Source organism: Melitaea cinxia, chromosome 1, assembly GCF_905220565.1.
Source record: "Melitaea cinxia chromosome 1, ilMelCinx1.1, whole genome shotgun sequence".
Taxonomy (NCBI): Eukaryota; Metazoa; Arthropoda; class Insecta; order Lepidoptera; family Nymphalidae; genus Melitaea; species Melitaea cinxia.
This window is the reverse complement of record NC_059394.1, coordinates 9,414,491-9,430,309: the sequence shown is the minus strand read 5'-3', so window position 1 is coordinate 9,430,309 and position 15,819 is coordinate 9,414,491. Positions and strand designations below refer to the sequence as shown.

The following is a 15,819-nucleotide window of genomic DNA, read 5'->3' as shown; positions in this document are numbered from 1 at the left end:
GCTCTACGGATCCGCAAATTAATAGATTGCAAATAAAATCTACCAACCACGGAGGCATAATCAGATGTAGCAATTTCTACCTGAGTACCAGAAGATGGACATTGTCATAACCCTGCTAAAAGTTCCAGATAGATCTAAATAAAAAAACATGATTGATGGAAAGTTATTGTAAACTATTGTGGTTTGAAACAGGGATTGCAAATACTTTATTTAAATTTGATACATTAAAATACAATTGTTATCTGGCACTTTTCGATCCAGTTAGATCTATCAGGATCCTCAATGGAACTGAACATTTTATATCGGAGTTTTTCCACCGGAAAGCGGGTCTGATAATAAGGTATATACTTACATTGTACTCGCCTTTAGCTAAGGTAATACGAATGACTGTTGACAGAGTAAAAAAGTTTTTGTGTAAAATTATTTTATTATAAAAATGAAACATTTAAATTCTACTATTTCGTAGTATTAACCTAAAGCATCTTAAAAGTAATTAAAATAAACTTAGATACAATGACAAAACTCTAAGGGCGGGAAATCTTCTTAGGTTTTTTTTTTGTTATTTATTTATTCATTGTTTATAAGTACCTACAGCTATTAAAACTTCATATCTCACAAACTGACCCAGCGTAATTCGTACCGTCATTTTTTTCTTGAATTATAAATTTTTTATATTATTTTATACAAACCTTGTACTGACAGTAAAAAACTCAACAACAAAAGAATGATTCAAGTTGTGAGGTCGTTCGGAAGTCATGCGAGTACAAACATTTCGGCAATTAATTTATATAATATGTATAGATTACAACACCTACATCTATGTAAATGGACAAAACTTTTTAAATAATAGTGATTCTGGTTATTTTAATTATATAAAAATTATTGATTCTGTTAACTTTTAAATAGAAAAATGTTTCTAAGCATTTTGTATTCGCGATTTTTTTTTCTTTATTCAGAATACTAATCGGAATTGAATGTAAAACGGTGGGATACTTATTGACGAAAACTATTCACTAGTGGTGGACAACGCTATAATATGACGGATGACAGTAACCGCAGTAACCCGTCAAATAGCGTTATCCACAACTGATGAAACAGGCCCTAAGGCTTATCTTATTGTAAGTTAAGTCTCTACACCTCCAAGGAATACTCCGAAAACTAAATTTTAGGTTTTTGTTTTTAAGAAAAACCAAACATAAATATGACAATAGTATGTTCCCTAAATTTTATTAAAATTTATGAGAATCTAAAATGCTTATAGAGTTAACTAACACCATGTAAACATAAGTACTTTTGAAAACCGTGCGAAGTATACGTAGACCAGCATCTAACTAGGGTATCCTCTTACTTTCAGTTATACAGTTAACTATTCCTTGTAGATGTCGGTCAATTGAGCCCTTTACGTAAAAAAAAATTTAATGCATATAGTTCAAGATATAAAAACTAAAATATTTAAATATTTTAGTTTATATATTTAGTTAGAATATTTTAGATTTTTAAAAAACTAAAATATGTGATTATTTTTAATGTTTATTTTTCTTACTTTTATGACAATAAAACTATTCATATAATTATGTGTTACTACTGGTACTTCTCAATTTCAAAATATCAACATTCTCTATTAAAATCATTGAGTTTTAATGAAAGAAAAAAAAAGTTTTATACATTTGTTTTAGGATACAATATATAAAATTGTTTTCTTAATTATTTTAAATAAATTCAGTAAAATTATTATAAATTAGGAAACGTTAAGTGCTTAAATGTAATTAATAACAATGGATAAAATTAATAACAGAACGCTAAAACCTATGGTGCCGCAACCGCTGTAACATCCCAACTCATTTATTTGAATTTGATACCTTAAGTTATAAGGAAATCTGCAAGCGCTCTCTGTGAAAGAAACAAAATTATTATTAGCAAATACGTACGTAAGTAATAAACGTAAATTTTTTATCATTTTAAGAAACAATAATATTAAATGTAATATAATAAATATAAAAATACGTCTAGTAGGAAATTAATCCTGTGTCGGGGGTTCCGGAAACAGACAGAACACATCAGTCTGATCTGTACGCATCAACTATCTGCGGAACTTACACCTGCATTTAGAATTTTCTGTGATCACTGCGTCAGTGATTTGTAATATTACAGGTAAGCGAGTTTAACAGTATGGATGTAACAAAAAACATAACGGTTATGTAACTTTCTTGCTTATAGGTCGCATAATCTATCGAAATCAATAAATTTAGTTATCAATAAAAAAATTAATATATATTATGTAGCAATTAAATTATATTGTCTACTATTAACGTATAGATTTAATTGTAAATAACCACAAGCTTTTACCTGAACAAGTGTAAGTCAACGGTCCATCGGAAGGCACATTAAATTGTACAGAGATATACATCAATGGGCACGAGTTAATTGTATAATATCCCTCACAAGGCGTTTGCAAACCAATTTCAACGCTACCGGAACTTGCGATGGTTTCACATATAGCATTTTGGTCTGTACCTGTAGTCATGTTTTGTCTGGAAAAAAAATAGAAATAATCAAAAACTACAGAGTATGTCACCATTGACTTGGTTTTAAGCGTTAAATCCAATTCCGAATATGGAAATCTACCTATTTTGAAAAGAGGGACAAAAAATTAAATAAAAATATTTAAGGTCTTTTATACGACAACAGTTATTACGCAACAGAAAGGAAATTACAGTCGACCTTATATTTATTTATATATATTATTTACCCAATAAAAACTAAATAAAAAAGCCTACGATTTAAATATCATTTGGCCATTTGGGACAGTTATATTTAAAAAGTAGATTCGTGGGTAGATAATGATTTAGAGTATATAATGATTATTAGTTGTTAAATTGTATTCTGTGACTGCTTTTTTCAGACGTATCAAAAACGAATCAATATTTATTTTACTTATAGTTAAACTAAAAAAACTCACGATGGTTGTGTATCGAAGCGTGAATAACAAATTACAAGACTGCCAAAACCAGCACCAGTTCTTGTTATGCGAATGAATCTGTTTCCATTACCGCCATAAAAGTAGTTAGGACTAACAGAATAATAGTTTACGTAGCCTGGTTCTACATAGTCGTGGAATTGCATTCTATTTGAGTTTGCTTCGATAGGATAAGTTGATCCACAGGTGGGATTAATTATTCGTCGTCCAACTAAAAAATGTTAAGTATATTTTACGTTTTTATCATGTTATACTCGTTACGAATGAGGTTTTATTGTATTTTGGTCAAAAATTTAGTAAATGAATGAACGTGAATGAGAAGCAATTTGTGACCTACTTGTCACTGTTAAAAGCAAAGATTACTATTTGTAGGTCTTATACAATACGAAAAATATTTCAGAGAACAGGCTATTCCCCCTTTTATTCTGTTTATTATTTAATAAAACGTAATCTTATGTTATGAAAGTTTAAAATCATTAACATCAGTTGTAGTTAAATGTTTTTACCCTTGTCTTATGTGTCGCCAGAACTTTACAACTCAGAAAAAGGTCGCGTGTTTAAAAAGTGTAAAACACTCTAGTATTGTGTATGGGAACGTTTATAATTAATTTTATATTTATATACCTTGTTGGACTTGCCGTAGTACATTGTCCATATTATTATTAACATTAGTGCCATCTGAAGTTAACGATATTGTCATGATGTCAGTATGTAAATTACGTACTAAAGGCCATAAAGTATCACGCTGATCTGTTGAAGTAGCGAACAATATTCTTAAATCTGAAACGAAAAAAAAAATATAAAGATCAGTATTTGTTTTTGCCCGCCCACCAACCCACCTGCCCAGCGTGGTGACGACTATCGGCAACACACATGAGTTTACGCCATTTTTGGCGCGAACTTGTGGAGGCCTATATCCAGTAGTGGACTGCAATAGGCTGAAGTGATGATTTGTTATTTAAACCTTGAAATAGGATATTTCAAAAGAAACTTAGATAAATGTAAATGTTATTTTTTTCTCAACGGTAAAATTGAACAAACGAGCGAGGCACAGTTAGCGATTATTGCCATAGGTATCCAGGTGCCAGTATGCCAGGGTATCTACTACACTTTATGCATTTTAAGAAAATAGTAATACATCGCTATCACTTTGCTTAACCCCGCCCATTAATCAATTAAATCGTTGTAAATTAGAACACCCATCTAAACGACTGATTTTAACTAGTAAATTATACTCAGCATACTACGAAATTTTTACGTAAATATACTATAGTCACATTTTAAGATTCCTCTGTCTAGATTATTAAACTTAAGCTTGTTATTTTGGAATCTTCCTTGACTTACAGAATATCGTAATCAATATTTATATCCGATGATTACGAATCACAGTTTACCATTTATAATATTTATGGTTATTCCCACTTACCAGGTACAGTTTCGTTTAGGATCCTTGCCTGTTCTTGAACTAGCACGTTATTTTGAACAGCGGAGTTAAGCAGAAATAGAAGTACTGTGGAATTCCCACCAACATAATTAGCAGTCCTTTCATTTTCAAGTTCACTATGCATCAATATTCTAATATTTGTTAATGTCGTTTCAAGATTCACACCGTTAAACACTAAAAATAAAAAGAGAGTTGTACATATTCTAATAAATATATAATATATACGTAATATATTTACGCCATATTTATTATATACTAGCTTACGCGCGCGATTTCGTCCGCATGGAACAGATGCGCGCGCAATACTTGATCATTATTTTGCTGCGATGTTATTTTAAAACTGGGATATTTCCTGAGATACTCATTGAAATCGAATTATGTAAAAGGCTATTTTGTTTTAAATTAAATACTTGTGATAAATAAGTTATTTATTTAGATAAGGATTAATATCATCTGTACAAAAACATATTCTCAATAAATGCAATATTTTAGAACAAACTTGGTTAGCATAAAAAAGGTTATAGTGAGCCAACCTTAAAAGATAGATATATGCTTTCGCGGACTTTTTTTTTTAGAACTTTTAAAGAGGATCAATTCTGTCATACATGATTTTTGCGAAACTTTATCTGTTTTCACAGCACACGCAGCGGAAGCTCTCAAAATAAAAAAAGAACCCCCGATTTTGAACATTCTTCATTGTTGCTCCGCTCCTTTTGGTGTTAGCGTGATGATATATTGCCTATAATCTTCCTCGATAAATGGGCTATCTAACAATAAAAGAATTTTTCAAATCCATCAGTAGTTTCTGAGATTAGCGCGTTCAAACAAACAAACAAAAAACAAACAAACGAACTCTTCAGCTTTATAATATTAGTATAGATGACTCATCTTATAATTGTGTTTGCTTGCAAACGAAAAAAACCGACTTCAATTACATCGACAAGTAATAGAACGTAAGTTGACGAAAAAATTAACAAACGCACCAGACGTCACTACGATTTTCGAGGTTTCCCCTCGATTTCTCTAGGATTCCATCATCAGATTCTGGTTTCCTTATCATGGTACCACCTCTGAGATATTTCTTTTCCAACGAAAAAAAAATGATCAACATCGGTTTATAAACGACGGAGTTATCGCCGAACATACATTTAAAAAAAATATACGGTCGAATTGAGTAACCTCCTCCTTTTTTGAAGTCGTACACAGTCGTAAACGTTTCCATTAATATATATATATATATATAAACTCGTACATACATACTCATATATATATATATATATATATATATATATATATATAAACTCGTACATACGGTCGAATTGAGTAACCTCCTCTTTTTTGAAGTCGGTTAAAAAAATACAACGTTACCTTTATATCACATAAACAAACACGCATTAAAGTAAGAATGCAATATAAAATTTAAAGAAAACTCGTTATAGAACTCACTAGTTTGATGTCTCGACAGTGTATAATTTGTGTGAAAATCTGCTAGGGAAAAGGTTTTATTAATAATGACACTTCCGTCGAAAGCACTTAATAAGGTTACGCTTGACCCAAATTTTCCAACGTCTATATTATCTAGGAGCCATGAGATAGCAGGATAGATGGTCTGATACTGCCACGTCGAATCGACCACCAAGTATAGATTCGTTTTAAGGCGATAGTTTCTCATCAAATTTACTGTTTGTTGACAATTAATGTCATTTAAATTATTAGCTGAAAGTAGAAAAAAATATACCTATTAGAAATTTTTATTCATATTTTTTCAGTCTAAATATTGTAGTCAATGATTTATCAGCAAAATTTTTATTACAATTTGTCTAAGCAGTTTTTACTTTTTATTTTTATATAGGTACCTTCTACTATTTTTGTAGTCTGATTTGATCTTTATATTAAGAATTATTTAAGTTACTCATGTAATTTTGTAATCACTGGATACTTACATACGTAGTTTTGGAAATTAGTAACTGCATTGTTAACAAGTTGTTCTAAACCTCCGATAATAGTGCCCCGCAAAGGTATATTTGTATCTAAAGCAGCAGCAAACGCATTAGTTTCTGCGACTAAGTTAGCGTGAGTTATAAATTCTTGACTTAAGCTTGGTCGATTGCAGGCTCTACGAGTCTGGGACAATACTCCATTCTAAAAATTAATTAAAATTTTCGTTAGTCTCCATATTATAGCAAAACAAAATTGGTTTAAGAATCAATAAGTTTTACAAGTTACCATTTCCGTGTAATACATATCAAGAAGTTGAGACAATTTTATTGGAGGTCCCTGTAACTGCGAATTCACAATATTACCCAAAACAAAACCATCTATTCCACCACGAAGCTCTGGTTCCGTCATCTCAACATTATTTTGACTATGAAGCATATAGAATCTTTGAGCTTGCGATGAATTCCAATTACCAGCTGTACCGACAGTTATTACGGAGCTACCTCTTTCGGTGTTTTGAATAAGAACGGCTTCGGCTAAATCTCCTATAATTGTAAAAAATGTTAATTTAATAATAAATAACTGAAATTATTTTAAAGCAATAGTTTTAAAATAAGTATTGCTTTAAAATAAGTAATAATAAAAAGCTTGCCTGATAAAGTTGTAGGATAAGTCGAGGTAACAAATTGTTGAATATTCTGCGAGTCAATGATGGCACCTCTTGCTAGTTCTCTAATTGATATTGTCTGGTATTGGGCTCCACCGGCGATACCTGCAAGGACATTTCCAGCAGAAACAGCGCCCCACCTCGTGTTAACGACCCCTTCAAGAATTGGGCATTGACTCTGCATTTGTGTCTGACGTTCAGATTTTAAACCATTTATATCGGTGTATTCAATGTCATCGTTTGGATTATATTGTCTCATTTGCCCGTTTTTGTCCAACGAATTTCTGAAATAATCAATACACCTTTTATATATGTATATTACAAATTATATGAAGTCGAAGTAGTAGTAAGTATTAGTAGCTCAACATATAGACCACATTGATGTTTATAAAAAAAAATGGTACATTTCATGTTAAGCATAGCCTTAACCTGCATATCGACGATGGAAAGGCATAATGTATTATCCGCCATCTAGTAAAATGATCAGGAGAGACGATTAAAGTTTTAAAAACTTCATAACTTTTAAAGTATTGGAGATATCTCTATGAAATTATGTGAAATAGTAATAAAATTTATTACAAATGTATACATTTAATAAAAAAATAACGTATGTCTAATATTTGTATTATTTTATGGATTTAATACAAAATACCATAAAATCTCAGATAGGTAAAATTAGTTTATATCCAAATATTACATCCAAAAAATGTCAAGCAAAGTGTTTTATATTCAGAATATAATTTAATATTTTCAAGTAAATTGTTTTATATCCAAATAAATGTGATATTGCTATCGCGTAAAATGACTTAAAAATAAATCCAATCATGACCAGTGAGAGGTAAACACTTTTATGTAACCTTTTCATATCTATGCGAACCTGGTAAAACAGTTGTACAGACATCAGTGTATTCGAACAAAGAGGGTCAAGTAGCTTAACCATACACTTAACTACCATTTAAGCCACAAACTAAACTTTAAAACAAAACAAAAAAAAAATGAAAAATAAATGTTTAACTGAAATTATATTTATCATAAAGTTACAATTAAAAAACTGAATTAAACTTTCATGCTGACGTTTACAAACTTACTATATAACATATAATTATTATTAAACTTAAATTAATACTTGATAAAAAAAAATTTTTACTTAACGATTTTCAGTATTTTTAAAAGATTTACAAAAAATAACTCAAAATCTTAACACCTAACTATTAAAAAACTTTTTAGTCCACCATAACGAGTGGTTTAATGAAACTTCTTAGGTAATACTCAGTTATCATCTATCTCAACATTAGAAATGTCTCCGAAATCTGAGTCTGGTAGAACATCTGCCTTATTGGCGGAGGTACGAAGATTCAAATACTCACTATGATATCTTTGAGGAATGACAAATGGTCAGTTTGTATTAAAATAGATTCTAGAAAGAACAGAAAAACGACTCAACGCATAATGTTACCTTATTTTGGATAGGTAAAATGTATTATCTTGGAAACAATGGCATTTTAGAGTAGAGTAAAATGTATTAACTTACAATGACTAACATTTAAAATCGGAGTAAAATGTTTTAAGTCTACTGATCAAGAAAACTCAAATTGGGTATAATGTATCAATTATAAAAATGATAATATTATAATTTGGTAAATTGTTTTAACATTTAAATTTGGTTAAAGTCAAGTAAGGCAAAGTAGTATAAGATACAATTTTTAGTTAAGAGGTGTTTTAATGACAAAATCCACTATTTACTATAGAGTTAAAACACAAGAAAATATGAAAAACTTCAAAATCACTGGTGTATTAACGACCATAAAAGTCGTCAGATCGAGCTGAAACCAAGACCATTCGAAAGAGTTCATTCTCCAGATTCCAACGGTATATATAACTCGATATCGCCAAAAATGGCGGTTAATACAATATGCCTTTCCACCATCGATATGTGAAGAATTATGACAGGTATCTGAGCAGATATACTCGGTAATCTGTAACACTTATACTCGTAGCTTACATGCATTAGCATTTTAAAAACGTATTCGTATAACGTGTTGTCGTTTAAGAATGAATTAACTTACATTGAAGGTAGATCCAAAATTTCAACATCATCTTTAAATATGTGTTGTGAAACATCACGAAAAGTTCTTAAAGCGCGATACTGCGATAGTGTATTACAAGAATTTTCATTGCCTCGAATGCGAAAATCAACGGTTGTAGACAACATATGGTGAAGAGCACACTATAAAAATATATGGGGATCATTAACAATAATTTGATAAACAAATTTATTCTTATAAAAATAATTAGATTATTAATTATACATCACTTAAATATAATAATCAAAAATTATGATTCGAGTATTTCACCAACTAAATTAGATAGCGAATAAGTAAATTGTACTTAAATACAGTTGATTTAATATCGTACTTAAAATAAGAACATGATTAATTATATACTAATTATATACTACATAAGAAAGTGATTTGATTAAATGTTATACCTTTAAAGCAGAATTTAAAACATTGTCAGGCAACATTAGCAAATTTCCAGGAATAATTCTGGTTAAAAGCAGCTTGTGACGATAGAAAGAATGGAATGTAGGTGCAAATGGCAACACCGTAGACGATATAGGCATATTGCTATCTGTTTGATGGAATTCAATACCATCTTGTCTGTATCTGTAAAAAAATGTGAATAAGTACTATTGAGTTCGGAAAAAAGTTTACATACGTTTTGATACTAAGTTTTTTTTTTTACCGCAACCACCTCCGAAGTTATAAAGCCGACCGATGGCAGGATAACAATCCAACTGCTGGCTTTTAAATACACAGGCCGAAGACGGGCAGCAGCGTCTTCGGTGCGACAAAGCCAGCCCTGTGGTTACCAACCAGCCTGCCCAGCGTGGTGACTATGGGCAACACACATGAGTTTACTCCAATTTTGGCGCTAACTTGTGGAGGCCTATGTTCAGCAGTGGACTGCAATGGGCTGAAATGATGATGATGGTGATAATGATGATGAATAAAAATATGAAATTACTTACGTATGAAGTATTAAAGCAACCAATTGTCTCATGTCCATATTAACGTCGGGATGATCTTCAATTTTACGAATAATATCTATCAACACCGACATAGTTGTTGGAGGTAAATTATTTCTGTCAAGTAACTCTCTATTCGTGTAGCATTCTCTCAGTAATGGTGCTATACTTGACTGGGCATTCAACTGACCATGCACACTGCTGGTAGCCATCAATAATATCATCGCCAACCAAATCATGGTTAAGCCTGTAAGTTAATATTTAAAATTACACAAAAAAATTTAATCTCATTAAATATTTTTCCTATAATCTATATTCCGTTAATATCTACTATTTTTCATAGACATGCATTTTAACAATTTTATTTAATTCTATCTCACAATACTTTACATGTATACGAGTAGAACTGTAACATTGCAACGATGATGCGTGAAGACAACTTTACGGGCTTTCCGAGGAACTGCGGGGAAGAACATACACAGAGAAATAGATTATTATATCAATACAAATATCAGTTCATAGGCTTCATTCTCCTACGTGGAGAAAGAGGCCTATGCCCAGCAGTGGGATAATACAGGCTGAATGCAAAAATATCAGTCCAGAGCGGGATTCGAACCCGGCCCTGCGAGCGTCTTACACTACTACTCGCACCCCTACACCGGAACGATTGTATCGTTGTCTGGCGTTTTATGTTGAACCCCGACATATGATTTCTTCGTACTGGCGGGTGTTGAGTTTGTGAGGTAATTTGGCAGAGAAGCAATAATATACTGCAGTTCAAACATTAAGATAAAATTATGATGGAAAACAAGCGTACGGTCCCTTTGTTAGTAAGGACATACCGTACTCTATGGATGCCTGCTACTCTGAAAGATTGTAAACGAGTTGTCAACCCTAGCGCCGACGGTCCTATTCAGTGGCTCTGGCTATCATAGGAATACAATTACATAACATTACTAGTCCTGTCAGGCTACTCCAAATTTCAATATTTGGAGTATGCTATGCTATGTTCTACCTCAATTAAAATACTGATGTTACGGAAATGTTACTACTTACGGAAACACATGAATGTTTTATTTTTTATTTTAAGTATTGTTTTATATTTTCATACTTAACTTTCAATCGACTATTTCCTTCAAATGTTTTCCACTGTTTTTATATTTTGTTATTGAATATATAGAACTGATTTAGGTAGTTTATTATTATCAGATTATGGATAGGAAATGTAACGTGACGGACATTATTCCAAATGATATCGATTTATCATCGATACTTATGTAGTATGTTTACTAAAATGTAACTCATATTAATACAATAAAAATATCAATGACAATACGTTCAGGTATGTGAATTTTCAGTCATTACGTAGGTATTATAGTCATTGAAAACATGATTGAGCATCACTACATAGTATAAAGTATAATTGTGTTTGCTCGCAAACGAAAAAAAAACCGACTTCAATTACATCGACGAGTATACAACGTAGATCGACGAAAAAATAGTCAAGTAACTACGCGTTATCAAAGATTACTCAAAACGTAGCTATCAGATCGCGATAAAATTTATATGTGACCAATTAATAAATACCAGCTTTTGATTAAATTAAAAATTATCAAAATCGGTACACCCAGTAAAGGGTTATTGCGAATTTTCGAGAGTTTCCCTCGATTTCTCTAGGATCCTATCATTAGATCCTGATTTTCTTATCATGGTACCAAACTAGGGATATCCCCTTTCCAACAAAAAAAGATTTATCAAAATCGGTACATCCAATAGAAAGTTATGCGGTATAATACAACGTAGGTTGACGAAAAAAGCGTCAAGTAAAAACGCATTATTAAATATAACTCAAAAAGTAGTTGTTAGATCTCAAATAAATTTAAATGGGACCAAATGACACACACCACCTTTCGATTAAAAGAAAATTTGTCGAAATCGCTCCACCCAGTCAAAAGTTCTGATGTAACATACATAAAAATAAAATAAAACATAAAGTCGAATTGAGAACCTCCTCCTTTTTTGGAAGTCGGTTAAAAAGTAAGAATGTGAAATATCGCTTTTGACTCTAAAAATATCCAACAAACTTTTATTCCCTATTTTACACGTTTCAGGGTCAAATTTTATAAGCAATAAATTCCTACACACATCCCCTACACATTACGAATCTTATGATAAAAACTTTTAATCGTGAAATAATAACTTTCAGTTAGACTCTCAGAAGAATTTTAAACTAGATTTTTTTAAGCCTTCGTTAAAAATTCTTATTTCTTTGTTAATGAAAAGTTTTTTTTTTGCATGATCCCCAGACAAACATACAAAATACATTTCACATTCGAGAAATTTCTAAAAACGATTAAGTTTTTTACCCATTAAAAGCCAAGAATTAAAGTTTAATTATTTGAACATTAAGAGGATATCAAAACTTTAAATTTTTCTGAATCATGTCTTGCTTAATAGATTAGGTTTAAAAGTGGTGAATCATTCACTCCATTAGTCAGGTACCTACAACATGTTATTTTATAAGTATAGATATATTCCTTGTTACATTATACTCCCGCTCTATAAAGAGCCCTTATTAGATCTAGTAAGGTATTTATGTCAATGACATAAAACCGGAACTTAGGGTTCAAAAGAGTTGGACCACAGTATAGTCAGTCATGTCTAGTGCCTACTAAGATGACTGAAGTAATTTTATAAAAAAACAATTTCTATCTACATATTAGAACCTCATTAATAGCTTTTTGGGGTATCAACACAGTGGATTACTACCTAAATTGTTTTATAAATATTATTATTAGTTTGTCCATTGCAACCTAACCTGAAACAAACCTGCCGCAATAGTTACATCAAAACGTTGATTTACCAATCGTGAGCATATACTAATATACTTTCATAAAAAAAGTGTTACGTTTGTGATAAGGATTTCAATATTCTATTTATTTAAAAAATATGCAAATATGTCCATAATAAAATTAGCGTGACGCCTGTATACCATATATAAATGTATAATACATATTATATCATACTTACGAAACTTAACAAAACCTCAATCCACTTGTTACAATATTGTCTTAAATAATTATCAGGCTTTGTTCTTTTTGCACTACACCTTATCAACAAGTATCACTTATGATTCCTCACTTAAAACTTAATTGAATTCAATTGTAACAGATTTCACGAATACTTAGTTCTTGCGGCGCACCCAGCGCATACCTAACGAATATTTATAAAATAAAGGGCAGTATTACTTGATAAGATAATGAAAGCAGGTCTAGATAAATTCGTACAGCGATAGCCGTACTGTACGTTCTTATCGTCGTATATCTGTTTTTTTGCTAGCGATTACGGCGATAACATTCAATGTGGCGAAACCTATTACTTCGTTCTGTACCGATATTTTTCGACACTTTATTTATCATTTTATTAATTTTATCTAATTATCAAGGTGACACATATTAATCGTAACATACTAACAAATATGTTGTCGTTTTATTTAAGTTTCTATATATGTCTTTTTAATTTTCTGAACTTACATGTCATTAAAATAATAGTACACACGAGTGGATGAGAAAGTGTGTCAAAAACTCAAAACCAAATATACTGTTTGGTTTTTATGTGAAAATATTAGGTACTCCCTACACCAAAATAAAATCTACTTCAATTACATCGACAAGTAATATAACGTAGGAAGACGAAAATATAGTCAAGTAAATACGCGTTATCAAAGATTACTCAAAAAGTTGTTATCAGAGTGTTATCAGATTATTATGGTACCAAATTAGAGATATCTCCTTTCCAACAAAAAAAGAATTATCAAAATCGGTACATTCAGTAGAAATTTATGCGGTATAATACAACGTAGGTCGACGAAAAAAGCGTCAAGTAAAAACGCATTATTAGATAGAACTCGAAAAGTAGTTGTTAGATCTCAAATAAATTTAAATGGGACCAAATGACACACACTACCTTTCGGTTAAAAAAAAATTGTCGAAATCGGTCCACCCAGTCCAAAGTTCTGTAGTAACATACATTAAAAAAAAAATACAGTCGAATAGAGAACCTCCTTCTTTTTTGGAAGTCGGTTAAAAACTCAATAGGCCTGCATTGTGTCTGAGATATAAAAATCTTAACTGGTTATGAGAGAAAGAGAGAAAGAAAATGTGTGCTCGCACCTCTCCCTCTCTCTTGCTCAGTTCGCCTCGCCCGATCATACTTTTAGTAACGCTCTCGTCACGCATTCACCAGCTTACTGCTTCCTCCCCAAGTTAAGCGTGCGTAAAGAAGCCCTTTCGAAAGAATATGTCCAGTAAGCGAAATCACAAGTTTAAAAAGCTTAAATGTATTGTTTTAGAGTTTTTTTTTTAATGTTTCATTCTAGTTTAAAATGAAACTAGACATGATTAAAAGGTGTTAGATGTTAGATGTTTGTAGATAAATGTTTTCCACAATATACAAAGGATCTTATATAACACTAGCATCCCGCTTGGGGTTCGGGCTCTTTAATTTTTGTCAAATAGCTGTGTGAAGCCGGGGCGGAATGCTAGTAAAATATAAAAATATTAAAGTTTTAAATTTATTATTGACGAAATTTTATAAAAATGACAAAACGATCGACGAGGATGGGATTCGAACCCACGCGTGCAGAGCACATTGGATTAGCAGTCCAACGCCTTAACCACTCGGCCACCTCGTCGCTTGAGTGTTATTGCTAACTTTATGATAACATTTAAATAACACATCTTTCCAATTAAACCTCAATACAAATTAATTATACTAAAAATAAACTTGAACCTTTTTCCACATTACACTATATTTTTCATATTTCTTACACCAAAAAATTTTTACATTCATAAATAATATTCAACAAAAATACACATCCACGTGTGCGTCATATATGAAATAAAATTAATTACGTTCATAATTATTATATTCAACTAGCATGAAATAATTAAATATAAAATATTATTTCCCATAACCATACATAGATAGGATCTCGAAATGTATGGGTTATTTTCAGCGCCATCTATTGAAATATTGTAAAACTACAACACCTTACGGTACAGTACTATTACTTTTATTAGAACATGTTGACTGCACTGTTTTGATTTTTAATACTAAAAATTAGATTTAAAAAATTATGTGAAGTTTTAGTCTTTCTATACAATGTAACTACCTATTAAATACAATGTTAATGTTTTTACTATAAGCGACATCTATGTTACAATGAAATAATCTTAAATTCGCTACTTAGTTCAACGTTGTATCAAAAGCTGTCGCTTAAAGCTTATATTTTAATATGTTATTTGATTTCGTTATATGAACAATTTTCATTTAGATGTCAAAAAAGGTTTTTGATAAAATAAAAAAAAACTGTTATTGTTTCATTTCAATGCATGAGATAATGTATATTATTCAAGATATGGTTATAAATAGTAGAACCTGTTTCACTGGTTGTGGATAACGCTACTTGGTATATTTATTAATAGATATATTTCATACTAGCTGACCCGGCGAACTTCGTATCGCCTAACACAAACTTTATCGTATGGTATTAAAGTTCAAATTGACTTTTAAGTATTATCACAAATCTTTTGTATGGGAGTATAGAAAAGTGTTGTTTTTAGACTTTTTCTGGAAATTTAAATTTTTTTTTTTTAGAATTTTTCTCTCCGTAAGAACCATCCTCGTACTTCAAGGAATATTTAAAAAAAAAAAATTAGCGAAATCGGTCCAACCCTTCTCGAGTTTTGCGCTTAGCAACACAT

General features: G+C 31.0%; 1 protein-coding gene and 1 non-coding gene across 2 annotated transcripts; both read right to left on the bottom strand.

The window, feature by feature from the left end:
* Positions 1-1,738: 1,738 nt before the first annotated feature.
* LOC123669361 lies at positions 1,739-10,293 on the bottom strand. Its single transcript, XM_045602970.1, has 12 exons — positions 10,058-10,293; positions 9,515-9,692; positions 9,093-9,253; positions 7,012-7,310; positions 6,648-6,904; positions 6,365-6,563; positions 5,868-6,137; positions 4,404-4,595; positions 3,602-3,757; positions 2,960-3,188; positions 2,347-2,531; positions 1,739-1,890 (listed from the first exon to the last, which is right to left on the bottom strand). Exons 1-12 carry the CDS (start codon positions 10,291-10,293, stop codon positions 1,757-1,759), a joined length of 2,496 nt encoding a protein of 831 aa, XP_045458926.1. The 3' UTR covers positions 1,739-1,756.
* Positions 10,294-14,665: 4,372 nt separating this feature from the next.
* Positions 14,666-14,747, bottom strand: Trnas-gcu. Its single transcript has one exon. It is a non-coding gene; the product is annotated as a tRNA-Ser (tRNA).
* Positions 14,748-15,819: the final 1,072 nt, after the last annotated feature.